Below are 13631 nucleotides of genomic sequence, written 5' to 3'. Positions count from 1 at the left end.
TGAAAATGGAAGTAAACAGATCATTGTGATGAATTCCACTTCAGATCACTTGCAACTAAGCAACAAGCCTCTTTTCTTTGGAAAATGCCTCAGTAAGTCACTCTATAATCACAAGGTAAAACAGAAACCTTAAATTCATAAACCATATATCTAAAACAACATCCTTAGGTTAGGTTGTGGCTGGGTTGTCTTGTTCCACTGTCATCTAAGAACTCAAACCCTGCCACTCCTGGTCGTTCAAAGGTGTGAGGGAGAAGAAAAACACTACACACACTCTCCCATCTGTAAAACCTGAATAAATTATTCAGATAAATCTCAAGAAGTCTCTCAAACACCACAGTATATTAGTGTACAATTAATGACAACTTCAGAAATCATGCTTCTGGTTCAAAGCATAAATTTAATGGTAAGTGCCACAAGACTGTTCTTCATTACTTCAAAGCAGCATATGGTTGACAATAAACTTACAAACAAGTATTATCAGGATTAAGAACTGCATTTAATTTGTATTTAGTTTTTAAAACTCTGGATTGCTAGGAAACAATCTGTCTGACAGCTGTCATAATTACAAACACTCCTGGCTGAAGTAACACAATTCAGCAGCTTATTTTTAATAGAACTGTGCGTCTTGAGTTTCTGTGGAAGTATTAGTATCTTCCACAGAAGAAGTGCATGATGGTATCACAGCACACAATAAAATTGGTGACTCAGTTTCAGTTTTGTTTTCCTGATAACAACATTTAACTGTTTTTACAAATTAGCTTTAAAACAGGTATCCGCTACTGGTTTTCAGAGATCTCATTACAGGATATTAACCTTCTGGGGAGAGGGGCATATTTTCCTCAGGATTCATGCTTTTTTGTTGGTTTATCAAAGTAAGGAGTGTTGTCTTGTAGCAGATCTTTCCTGGGTATGAGCACTATAAGAGAAAAAAAACCCTGTAAGAATATAATCTTATGGAAAATAATATTTAACATTCTAAAGTTGTTTTTACATTTACAAACAAAAAAACAGTTTACTACAAAAAAAATCAGGTTACTAAAATGAGAATCTGAACTTCTGGTAAGCATACGAGCAGCATCATGGTATCTACCCAAGACAAAATTATATTAAGATTTTTACTTTCTCTTGGACAGAATATTGGCTTTCCCTTTTTCCTGAAGCACTGAAAATATTTTAATAGCATTAAGAATCCATAAAAAATGGTAAAGTGTTGCAATAACTTTTAGCAAGAAAGAATGGAAATTTTATCATGCCTAAATCAGACTATGTTTAGTTCAACAGCTCCAAAAATTAATACTTAATTTGATTTAGCCTTCTCTCCCAGCATCCTGGAATCTGATCTGTAATATTCATTGTCATACCTGTTTTAAAGGCCAATACGAAAAGAAAGCATCAAATGAAAATTATGTGTGGTGTGTTAGGGTTTGTCTAATTATACATAATTTTAACCTCTTCCTGACTCTAAGTTCTTGCCTTCTAGCCCTTCAGAAATCAGCTTGTCCTTTCTTCATGAAGGGAAGGAGTTGTGTCATGTCAGATTTGCTCCAGGAGTAAAAACTAAAGCACAAGCACCTGAAATCATAATGCTTTACTTTGACTAGGTCAGACAGCTGCGAAAGGTACAGTAAACCTGTAAAACTGTGTGTGTTTGTGTGCACGTGTCTAATGAGTAACATTCTGTACAAAGTGCACTGATATCCCATATCTTACAAGAAAACTGATTTCCTTGAAGGTATGTTCCTTTTGCATCTGTGTACTGATACTGATGCATTCAATAAGTTTCTAAGAGCCTTAACTAAAATTTAAATTGCATTTCTCTTAGCCAAAATGTGAGTAAATTTATGACAAAACATGAGTAAATTTATGACAAAACATGTTGATCTACACACCTAGAATAGGTACATGAAACAGAAATACCAAAGAAAAACAGAATTGGATATAAAGTAATGAAAAACAAAAGTCCAAACAAATAAAGATTGAAAGAATAATTTTTAACTTTCCTTTTCAAAGGTAAGTTTTGAGCAAACACTGCCAACACACCAGATCAAAATCATCAGAACATGCTGCATGTGTGATATATTACAAAAATGTAAGATCTACTTGTGTCAACTTAATCTGAAACTAAAGTGAAATGAATAGAACGAAGACATTTGTATACTAACATAACTCAGACTGAAACATTAAAAAATCAGAAAAATTGTCTAACAAGCTCCTAATTTAAATTGTCTTCTCTTTAATAAGAAAATCTTAGCCTAATTTCTTTTTTTCTTTTTTTAAAGATCTACCAGTGAATCCCAACATAAGCGTATACCACTGCATCTCAAATTCTTTTTAAAGAATAACACTGCCCTGTGCACTGCTTCTATGACAGCACAGAATGATTTCATTTGATTAGGGAAAACATTCCCCTTACCAATATTTATTCTCACTGTCTAACACAAGTCTTTGGATTTTTCTATTCAGTTATTAAATAGTTATTTTAGAGATGCAGGACTGGAAAAAGAAAAGAAAAGAAAAGAAAAGAAAAGAAAAGAAAAGAAAAGAAAAGAAAAGAAAAGAAAAGAAAAGAAAAGAAAAGAAAAGAAAAGAAAAGAAAAGAAAAGAAAAGAAAAGAAAAGAAAAGAAAAGAAGAGAAGAGAAGAGAAGAGAAGAGAAGAGAAGAGAAGAGAAGAGAAGAGAAGAGAAGAGAAGAGAAGAGAAGAGAAGAGAAGAGAAGAGAAGAGAAGAAAGAAAAAAGAGAAAAACACCAAGTGTAACTAAATTGTGTGTACTGTCAGCTATAATATGAAAAGTTAGAGCCAAAAGATTTTGACAGTAACTCGAGGAAAGCACCTGTGGGAACAGGTTTCTGAAACATGGTACCTAGTTTCTTTTCCTGTTCCCAGTGCCTGCCCCCCCATCCCCGCTCTTCTTTCCTACAATATAGCAACTGATCACTTTAATCCTTTTTGGGGTGGGAGGGGCAATGGCTGGGCATGAAGCAAAAACATAATACTAATTTAAATACAGCCCAAATGTAAGTATTCTTTCTTTACAAATAGGCCAATATGATTTCTATTACTGCAAAGTAAATCTTCACCTACAAAGTTTCCAAAACAAACAGGTAGCACCTAAGATGAAGCACTATGAAAAGTAAACTTTTCAACTGAGGTTGCTTATTTTTATTTGCTAACAAACAGCAACTCAAGCAGCCACCTAAGGGCTGCCCTTCCACTTTTTCTTTTGTTTTTTTTGTTAATAAATATGTTCCAAGCCTCTCATTTAATACAAAATGATACCATAAAAGCAACGAGGGAGCTAACTGCAATTCTACTGGCACTGTAATTACCATAGAGCATAAAGATTAAGGATCAAAAAGGTTGATTTTGTTCTGCTAAAACTTCTTTAATCAAAGCTGTACTGGAATTGAATACCCATTCAATGTGCTACCTAAGTAGACTCATACACACACACAGGCCCTTCCTACAACAAACTTCCCATCAGAAACTGGCTCCTACGAGACAAAAAAACCAAAGGGGAGTGAGAAGATCCACTTGGTATTTTCATCATATAAATGCACAACACATTTGGAGGATACACAGCCAGGACAGCTGACCCCAAGTCACCAAAGGGATAGTCCATACCATCTGACATCGTGCTCAGCAATAAAAGCTGGAAAAGGGAGGAAAGGGGGATGTTCGGAGTTACGGCAGTTATCTTCCTAAGTAAACATTACACATGATGGAGCCCTGCTTTCCTGGAGATGGCTGAACACCTGACTGATGATGGGAAGTACTGAATTAATTCCTTTCTCTGCTTTGCTTGTGCACGTAGCTTTCACTCTACCTATTAAACTGTCCCAGTTGGGGGAAGTGAGAACGTGGCTGTGTGGGCCTTAGTTGCCGGCTGGGGTTAAACCACGACAACACCTAGCCACAGATTCAACTGGAAGCTGAAGTCCCACTTCCAACTTTTTTCCGCTTTTTAATCTCAGACAATTTTTCTTTACAAACAAGAAAGGATGGAAACAATACAGTAAGATATTCAACACAATGGAACAGCAGTGGAAACCACACCCATTTACAGGTACAATTTCACACAATGTACTGACCATGCAATTCAGCATAAACTACTATCAAAATACAGTGACAATTATTTCAACTCCCTAAAAATTCTGAATTTCTGGTTTGGGAATTTTCTAATAGCATACTCTGTGCTACTAGTGATATTAATAGTGTAACAAAAGCTATATCAGAATTGCCTAGTTCAGAGTGCTGACTAATCAAAGCTGGATTCTTAGGAAAGGTGCAAACACACTAGAAGCCTGCTCAAAAAATGGCACTTAGGAATAATGTTCTGTTACTTATCACTTTACCATTGTATAAAGGTCTGTATATTCTTTCTATAAGGAGATTTGCTTTTACTCTTTCACTATGGGATCAAGCTAAGCATCAAGTTTGATCTTCTGCTTTTTTGTACTTTTGAATAATAACCTTCCTCCTCGCCACAAAGATTTTTCATTGCTACAACCTTTAAGAATTATTTATTGTGCAAAATAAAAATGCCTTTTTTATTTTGTATTAGCTTTGAATGTAAATTCCAACTCCACTGAATGCTCTTTACATTTTAATTATACCAGGACAAGCAAGAATATCTATCCATTCTATACATTTTTTTAATACTGTTCATTCTTATTCCATGACCTTCTATCATGATTCTCTGTACTTCTTTTCTAAGAATTCTTGATCCCTTAATTGGTGACTCACTACATTGTCAAGACTAAATATTCCAAACACACACAAAACAGACAGCTCTTGAACTCTGATGGGTTTTCAAGACTATTGTTTTGTTCTTACTGCAGTAAGATCAATTACAGAGAAGCAAAGCTTAGACATATCCAAAACAGATACAGAAAAAAAAAATGGGCAGGAGACTGCATAATGACATCCTTTGCATTCATAAGCAGGTCAAATGCACCCTGTGTACAGATGCACTCCAGATTTTTTGCTGCAGGACAGTTTTTCTGGCCAGTACCAGACTCTGGAAGTCCTCCTTCTTCCACACAAACCCCATTGCTACCATTTCTCTAAGAAGTCTGTAAAATTAGGTAGGAGCAATTCTATCACTTTTTGTTTATGGAAATTTTAAAGGAGACAGCATTCAAGCTCTGCTACAGTCAAAAGAGACAATCACCACTACTCTCCCCGCGTTCGCTGAGTCAAGTCATTTCACTGTAAAAGGGTATCAGAATGGTCAGAGAAGGTGTCCCCTTCATAAATCCATGGTGACTACTCCCAGTCCCCATTCTGTTCTTAGAATGTTTGGAAACAGCTTCCAGGATTGGCTCAACCACCTTCCCAGGGATCAAGGTGAGGCTGACCAGCTTCCCAGATCTCTCTCTTGCCGTTCTTGGAAAGAGGAGTGACATTCGCTTTCTTCCAATCCTCAGGCAACTCCCCTAATCACCATGACCTTTCAAAGTTGATTGGAGAGTAGCCTCACAATGACATCAGCCAGCTCCCTCACCACCCATGGGTGCAGTGCATCAGGTCCCATGAATTTGTGTATGCACCCATCTGCTCCCTAGCCTTTTCCTCCTCTACCAAAACTAAGAGCCTCACTCCAAGTCCTCCCTGGGGTCTGAGGCCAATGACTCCTGAAGGCAAACTTTAGCAGTAAAGACTGAGGTGAAGAAGGTAGCGAGTACCTCAGTCTCTTCCGTGTCCTTTGTTATCAGGTCCCCCGCCTACTCAGCTGTGGGCCCACATTTTTCCCCCTCTTCCTTTCGTTGCTGATATACCTGTAGCTGCTCTTCTTGCCATCCTCCACGTGGGCTTTTGCTGTTCTAACCCCATCCCTACACACACAGTATTAGAATATAAATTAGTATTTGAACATAATTTCATGTGGCTTTTGCAAGGGGAGTTCTGCCTTACAGTCCCCGATGGAGTTCTCTGAACAGCTCTTGGGGAGCTGCCACAACATGCTTGGGGATTCCCAAAAGTCCCTCAGCAAACGCTTTTAAGGAAACAACAGCCTTATTATGATAGAATGTCTTACATGTATAAGTCACTGGTTAAACTGTAGGAAGTGAACAATAAATGACCGGGTGTGCCAATGGAGGGATGTCAAAAGTGGAGTTCTACAGGTATTTTTGTTGGCATCTGTGCTGTTCAACATATTTGTAAGTAATCAGGAAAAGAACAGATTTTAATGATACCATCCTGCATAAGTTCTTTAAGAAAATGGTTTACTGTGAAGAATTGCATGATGAACTTAAAACTTGACTGAGTAACAAGTAAAACGACAGATGAAATTACCTGTAGAGCCATGCAATGCACACAGGTCAAAAAAACCCAAACTGACTTCACAAAGAAAGTCATAGGTTCAAAACTGACTATGACCATTCAGATGGGTATAATGAATACAAGATAATTTTGTAAAAATAAATAAATATATGGACGCACAGCAGCCAAAAATTAAATTCATAATTAGGAATGACTAGGAAACTAATTGAAAATGAAAGACAAAACATCATTGTGCCATCATTGTGTGTATAAATGCCTGATTTGCCCATAGCTTGGACTGTGCTCAACTCTGATTGAGAGACCGAGCTCTTAATCATCTTAAGAGAGAGATAGTAGAATTGAAAAGGGTGAAGAGAATAGCAACAGAATGATCACAGGCATTTATTTGTTGTTTCACAGAGAAGCTGTTCCATAGAGGGGGAAAAAAACCAAAAGAGGAGCAATAAGGGGCTTAAAAACTCATGAACAGCTTGGTGAAAATAGATAGTAATTGATGAGTAAGACTAGATTCAAAACTACAGCAAGCAATTCTCCAAAAAAATTCTTCGTCAAAGGTTTTTGGATGCAAGAAATCTGCCTAGGTTGACAGGAACAAGTTCATTAGAGAGAAACACGCCAAAGATAACTAAAACAGAAACCAACCCTCACTCAGGAAGTGCTGCCAGGTATAAACAGCTGGAAGATGTCAAAGTTCACTTGCTCTGTTCCTACTCTTCTGTCACTTGCCTAGGATCACTGCGGAAGACTCAACACTTCAGCCATAATCATAATGGCTGTCCTAAAGTTAAATGCTTTACCAAACCTAAAGCTGAAAATAGTTACAAAGCTTTACAGACACCACTAAATAGAAGCGAAAGGAAACAATGTACAGAGCTGAAGGTTTCTCCTACCCTCTACCACATAGTTGTACACTGAACCTACTATTTCTCTTGGTTTTGACTGTTAAGAGAAAAGAGCTTCTAAAACCAGGAACCAAAATTTGAGAATTTGATAGGTTTTGCATCAAGGCCATTGTTGTGTCACAAATTTTCTAAGGCATAATCTGAAATTTAAATTGTCAGAACAAAGATTTGGAAAAGAACAACCAATCCTCAAAGAAAAAGCTACTCTGTGGACAGCATACATACTGCATTTGCTATTTCTCCTCGACAGATTCTACCTATTTGGTAGAACAAGCACCTACAGGTTCTGTGGCCGCTACATTTAGACATATACTCACTGACTAGCCACCACCCACATGCTGACTTGCTACCTAATTGCTGTTATTCCTCATAGTTAAGGTACCAAACTATAACTTCTCTCAATCAGGGCATTAAATGCAGTCACTGCCTCTTTTCTATCACCCTCTGTATTTCAAAATATTTGTGTAAAAACTTTGAAATCTCCACCTGTCCTAGGTAGTGTCATTAGACAATGGGCTTAAATTAAGGGTTTGTGCAGAGAATGACAGATAGGCAGACTTTTGCCCTCTCTATCCCTTTACTTACTTTTCAAAATTTATAGTTATTTAGTGAACTACAACATTTTTAAACATCTTATTAGCATGCAGCTTTACTCACATATTTTGTCGGAATCTGTGTGAACTGCCTGAATAACAGAAGTTCTGAGAATCACTTCAACATCTGAAGCTATTTTCAGAAGCTAGAAAAAGGAAAAAAAACCCAACACAAACAACACAACAGAGTAATTTAAATTATATGTGATTATTCCTGGAGGTATTTTCCATACTAGGCAGTTATTCAAATAATAAAGACAGTCAGTTCTATTATTCAGTTAGTTATGCACTATATATACATAGCTTTTACTTTGGGGATCCTGGAATAATTTACAGGTTGATATATAAGCTACTTTGATATACAGCACGAGAGAAATGAAACTTCTGCTCAGTAACATACAGCAGTGTAAGATCTACATAGGCAATTAAAACTGCAAAGGAATAAGGTGGAATGCAGCTACCAAAACAAGTAACCAGCTTTCAGTGATCAAAGACACTGGTGAATGCCTCAATAACATTTAGTGAAAGGGCAATTGGTTCTTGTAACGTTCCTCCTCTTGAAATAAGGAGGCAAAGTTAAGGACAAAGCATGACAAGAATTAAGAACACTGAGGTTTCACAGAAAAGCAGTACAGGAACAAGGCACTACCTAAAGATTAGTAGAGACATTACTATTTGGCAAAAGGCCTAGAATTCCTTCCCTCATTAAGAGGATAAGCAGAAGCACCCTTGCTAGTTTTGCTGAGCGATTAAGAGAAGCCTAATACTTGCTTGCATGATACCTGTGTCAGAAATAAATGAAATTGCACAAGTGAGACACTTCGGAAGATAAGCTTACACTAGGAAGTAGCGTGTACCAACAGAAGTGGATCTTTGCAAGAGTTAGAGCTCAAGATTTGAATTCTACACTGAATTTCTGCTCCCCCCTTTCCCTTTTAAGGGTTTAGACTAGGTATCCTCCAGTACCCCTACTGAATGCTCATCAGCAACTAGGCTGCATGCTCTGGAAGCACACCTTCCCCTTCAGATTCATCTTAAAGGAATTCTGCCATTTGCTCTGAGACTGCTTCACAAAATAAGCCAACTCACAGGAAGTGGAGATAACCAAGGTAACTTCAGAAGTGCACTCCTGATCTGAACTATAATACTGCAGTAGATTTAGCTGCAACATCTCACATTCTAATACTGCAGATAGTTACTCCTGCCTCCTTAGGTCACTACATAACTAAGTATTTGATGTCATATTAGAAGACATTGCAGCTTTCTATTCTGGCAAAGTAATGCACATTTGGTTGGTCAGTATTAATTTTTTTAGCTGCTGTCCAAAACTGAACACTAACATCCCCATGTTTATGCAAGCAAGCGCCCAGGTTCTCACAAGTCCTGTATATCATTTGATTCAGTTCTTCTGCAACCAAGTCTATTCAGTGTGTATATATATATACACATACAATAAATATGACAGCCTCTATGATGTTCTAGGATTCTGTAGTTCTGATTAAAGTCTAGAATTTCTTCCACTGACACATTTAATCAAGATATCAATTAAACCATATAAAAAAGTTACATGTGTATTTTGTAGGTTGCCATTCCTAACAAATATAGATTTAAAAATTATAGCAAGTTTTTTCCTGTACATCTGTAATAAAAAGAACATACAATTTAAGAGATCGGACATCAGGAACACAAATATGTAAGTATTACTATAGGGGTCTGGTAAGAAGCAGAAATGCTAGAAAGTCCAAACTAAATGCTCAGAACTATTTATGTTACTGACTAGTGGCTAGTATGATGCAAAGGTTTAGATTTACTTCTGCAAAGGGCAGATGGAGGCACTTTCTTCCAACTAGTGCCCAGTAACAGTCTAAATACAGTCTGTTAAAAGGCTGAATGACAAGGACTAAATTATTCACTCTCTATGAATGTTAAGAACTAAAAATACCTAAAATACAGAAGTTTCATTTCAGATCTCATTAAGTTTCAGAAAAATGGCTCAGTAAAAACTGTTAAGATAACAACTGAGCAAAGGTAACTTACACAGCGAGTACTTACACTCCTTTAAGCAGAGATCCTTTAAGTAAAAAGTTCTTATATAAGTACTGTTATGCAAAGTGGAAAAAAACCAATGAAAACAAGAAGTACCTCATTTATCTTCTCTTCAGATGTTTCATCTTGGTTGTTTTTGAATTCTTCATTTATCTTCTGTCTTGCAGCTAAATAAACAAGAAAACAAAAGTGTGAACAAAAAAGTGTATCTTGTCTTTGTCGCTGCCTCAAAGCTCAGAATCCTAAGTCCTTTACAGCACGTTCCTGGTGCATTCTGCCTGAAGTATTTGATTAGAAGATTCCCACGGAATTCAGGTGATGTCTTATTTCAAGTTGACTGGAATAAGTTGGTTTTCTAAAAAAGAAGTATTTATCCCCTGAAGATCAACTGTACATAAAGAGAATCAACTGAAATGCTTAGTGCAGTTGAACATACTTTTTTAAAAAATCCCAGGAAGATCACTGAAGTTCCAAAATGAGATGTTTTCCATATGAAATATGGCTTGAGTGCTTGAGTCTAACAATTAGTTTTTTGTTTCAAATTAAAGGATGTCTGGTTATGGACATACAAGTTTTCCCAATGATTACTTATAAAATGTGGAAGGGAATAATTTAAAGGAAAATGATGTTAAGAATTCTCTTTCTGCGTATCCAGAAAAGGAAGTTCCACAGAAATATAGGTAAGCATGCACCACACCAAAAAAAAAAGAATCTCACCTTCAAGGGCTCTGGTATCATTTTTAAAAACTTCTTGCCGGGTTCTGTGTAATAATTTAAAAAGCTTCAAAACCTGATGATACAACATCAATAGAATTAGCTTGTTTCTAGCAGGATTCTTAGTTAAAATGAACATGTTGCGATTAGGAGTGTTCTGGTCGACCTTTCACGTTCTCTTCCATTAGTAAAGTCTGGAATCAGTGTCTAAGATGCTTTATCTCAACTCCTGACCAAATAACTTGCAGCCAAAGCAGATGTGAGGAAATCAAAATCCTCCACAGTTCTAGATGTTTCAAATTAATTCAAGATGCTAGAGAGTACTAGCACCACACTCCTAAACAATTATTTAGCATGACGGGAATATAATGCTGAAAATACATTGACGCAAATGTATTTATTATGCCAATATCAAATAAACCCAACAGAATCGGAGTAACTCTAAAAGTCAAGTCACCTGAAGGGACTATCAAGGGTACATCACTGGATATTCTCTGATTATGAAAAAAAGATTATGTAAATGGCTAAAGTATTCTCACACTTACAAGCCAATGTCGAGTGAGAAAACTGGATTTCAAAAGGAACTCAAACTGTTTATTAACTAATTCAACAATTATTCTTCAAAAGATGACACACCTCAGTATGTATGTAAAGCAAAACCCCTGAAAATCACAGCTCACAGTCATGTGGTTTTGGCTGTTTATTCACAGATACTGACGATTACAGAAATCCTCAAGTCCTTATCAGATTTTTTGGTGTTTGTCAGAGATTGACAAGGATCTCTGACAAGCATAAAAAAAAAATTTAAAAAAAAATCTTGATAATGAGATACCTTTTGAAGTTACTTCTAGTACTTCCTAGTGTGTTTTGGCATCTCTAGAAAGCACAATTTCAAGTACTTCATGACAATCCTAAATTGTTTTCTCACAATTAATGTCAAAAGAAATTTCTTGGAAAGACGCAGAGGAAACACAGGGCTGTTAAATGTGAAATTATCATCTTCTTTATCAGCATGCTCTGTATCTGTGAGCTGGAGATGCAAAGAAGACTGTCCCCTAAAAGGCCAATAAAAACATCCTGGTGGGGCCCTGAAAAAAAGGGTTGCCTCTGCTTTAGATCTGCCAATGACAGAGAGAGAAACGGTAAGCTTCTCTGAAAGCTATTACTTCCAACAGACGTTGATATATTTTTAGATTTTCAATCTAAGTTCTCACCCTCTGCTCAGCTGGTCACTTGGCTACATCTTGAGATAATACATCCAGAAGTGTACACACACAAAAACACAGTTTTGAGGAAAAGGAAGAAGACATAAAACTGTAAGAACAGGCAACTTTCCAGCTCACTAGTGCTTCTTTAAGATAATACTACCATAACTTCAGTGCTATTAAGGGACAATTTAGAAACAGAAACAAATCCAAATCTTGCTTCACCACGTGGATTAGACCATGTCATAATTTCTACTGTAATTTATGATTTAGCATCCTGTTGTGTATGACACTGCACTACAGATCTTTCTGGAATGAGGACAAACGCTCAATTGAGTAAGGGTCTCACAAATGTTTAACTAAAAAGCTTTTGTCACTTTTACAAGAATTAGTATACGACTTGACAATCAGTTAAAACAATCCGAGCAGAGACATTTAAAAGAGAACATGGAGTCTGCTAACTCCTTTTCAGCTTTTGTGTCCTTAATAATTAGCAACTTGAACAGAACCCTGTTGCCTTTAATTGCAGCATTCCCTAGATGGATGAACCTGTGGAAAGTAAACCAACAGAATTAAAAGGCAGCAAATAAATTTCTTGTTATGTAGGTGTAGTTTAAGAGGTTTGACTAAATTATTTGGACAGAACATCCTGAAATATTTCTACCCCATAATATTTTTGCCATCTTTGAAACTAGTAAAGTTAACAATACAAATGGTTTTGAGTCAAAGACTTGTATGGCGAAACCTGAAGAAATTTTTATGGTTATTCTGAACTCTTTGATCAACAACTTTCAGGCACCTTCCTCTGCTATTTGCCTATTTCTGCAAACCCCTCCTGGAAAGTTCTTCAGCACACCAACCACAGAGTAGGTACATTAGATGACTTTGAAGAAAAATATATTAATGCACGCTCTTTTGAGCTCCGGTCACCTAATGAAACACCACCTAATACCCCAGTCTATTAGTACCCCTAATACTAGGCTTCAGAACACTTCTGAAACAGGGGCTCAACTACCATTAAAATTATACTGTAAAGATGCAAGGTTTAAATAATCCTTCTGTCTTTGCTTTTCTTCATCTTCCCATCACAATTCATTCTCTTGATGTATTTTAACTTCTACTTGTCATCTCTCTACAACGGTTTTTGCATGCAAAACTCTATTACCTAGTTTTGTGTCCTCCTTGCCCTGAAAGCCTCTGCCTGTTGATGCTATGTTAGGAATTGCTAGAAGAAACGTTACTACCCTCCAGTGACATACAAGGAAAAACTCCCCATAGTATATAATTTGTGTCTAGCTACCATCCACAGCCTAAGGCCGCAAATTTGAGGGGGAACACAGCACACTCTGTCGGTGCTGCACGCACTACAACAAGGACAAAAACGCCGGAGGCGGCCGGCCGCACGGCGGCAACAACCGGTGGGCCGCAGCCCTCCCTCCGACGCCTGCGGCACTCTGTAGAGCACGAGTGACCCCCGTCGCACGGAGGGCGCAGGCCAAGCGGGGAAGGGCACGGTCGGCCCCGCCACCGCCGTAGGCCGGAGACGGAAGGAGAGGGTGCGCCAGCAGCCTCCACCGCCGACGCACCGCGGGCGCTCCCCGTCCCTTCCCACCGGCCCCGGCTCCAGGTCACTCCAGGCGGTCCCCGAGTACCGGGGAGGGGACACCCTTCCCCGCCAGCAACCTCAGAAGACGCGGCCAGGATAGGGCCTGATCGAGAGAAGCCAAGCACCCCCCTCGGCGGGCAGCGGCGGCTGCTGGCGCCCTCTCCCCGCCGCCTCCCGCCCGTGCCGCCGCGCATGCGCACCACACTCGCCTGCCCGCGCCTCGCCATGGTGACCGCCGTCCTGTTCCGGTCTGGAGGAGCGGGGCAGTGGTGGAG

General features: G+C 38.2%; 1 protein-coding gene across 2 annotated transcripts; it reads right to left on the bottom strand.

Annotated features, from left to right (window-relative positions):
• Window positions 1-380: 380 nt before the first annotated feature.
• On the bottom strand, window positions 381-13604 carry LYRM7 (LYR motif containing 7). Of its 2 annotated transcripts, XM_074813233.1 has the most exons (5): window positions 13566-13604; window positions 10549-10621; window positions 9928-9998; window positions 7850-7931; window positions 381-919 (listed from the first exon to the last, which is right to left on the bottom strand). In XM_074813233.1, exons 1-5 carry the CDS (start codon window positions 13581-13583, stop codon window positions 843-845), a joined length of 321 nt encoding a protein of 106 aa, XP_074669334.1. In that variant the 5' UTR covers window positions 13584-13604; the 3' UTR covers window positions 381-842. The 2 variants fall into 2 exon arrangements, with proteins under 2 accessions (XP_074669334.1, XP_074669335.1); XM_074813234.1 differs by lacking the exon at window positions 7850-7931.
• Window positions 13605-13631: the final 27 nt, after the last annotated feature.

This window comes from Strix aluco, chromosome Z (genome assembly GCF_031877795.1).
Source record: "Strix aluco isolate bStrAlu1 chromosome Z, bStrAlu1.hap1, whole genome shotgun sequence".
NCBI lineage: Eukaryota > Metazoa > Chordata > Aves > Strigiformes > Strigidae > Strix > Strix aluco.
Note: the sequence above shows the minus strand (reverse complement) of the source record. Positions and strands in the feature narration are given on the sequence as shown.

What these genes read in the sequence shown, in the direction of transcription:
- LYRM7 (XM_074813233.1), bottom strand. An exon ending in TGATACCAGAGCCCTTGAAG is followed by an intron (nt 9,999 to 10,548) that starts GTGAGATTCTTT and finishes TTGTTTATTTAG; the next exon opens with CTGCAAGACAGAAGATAAAT. An exon ending in CACAGATTCCGACAAAATAT is followed by an intron (nt 920 to 7,849) that starts GTGAGTAAAGCT and finishes TTTCTCTTATAG; the next exon opens with TGCTCATACCCAGGAAAGAT.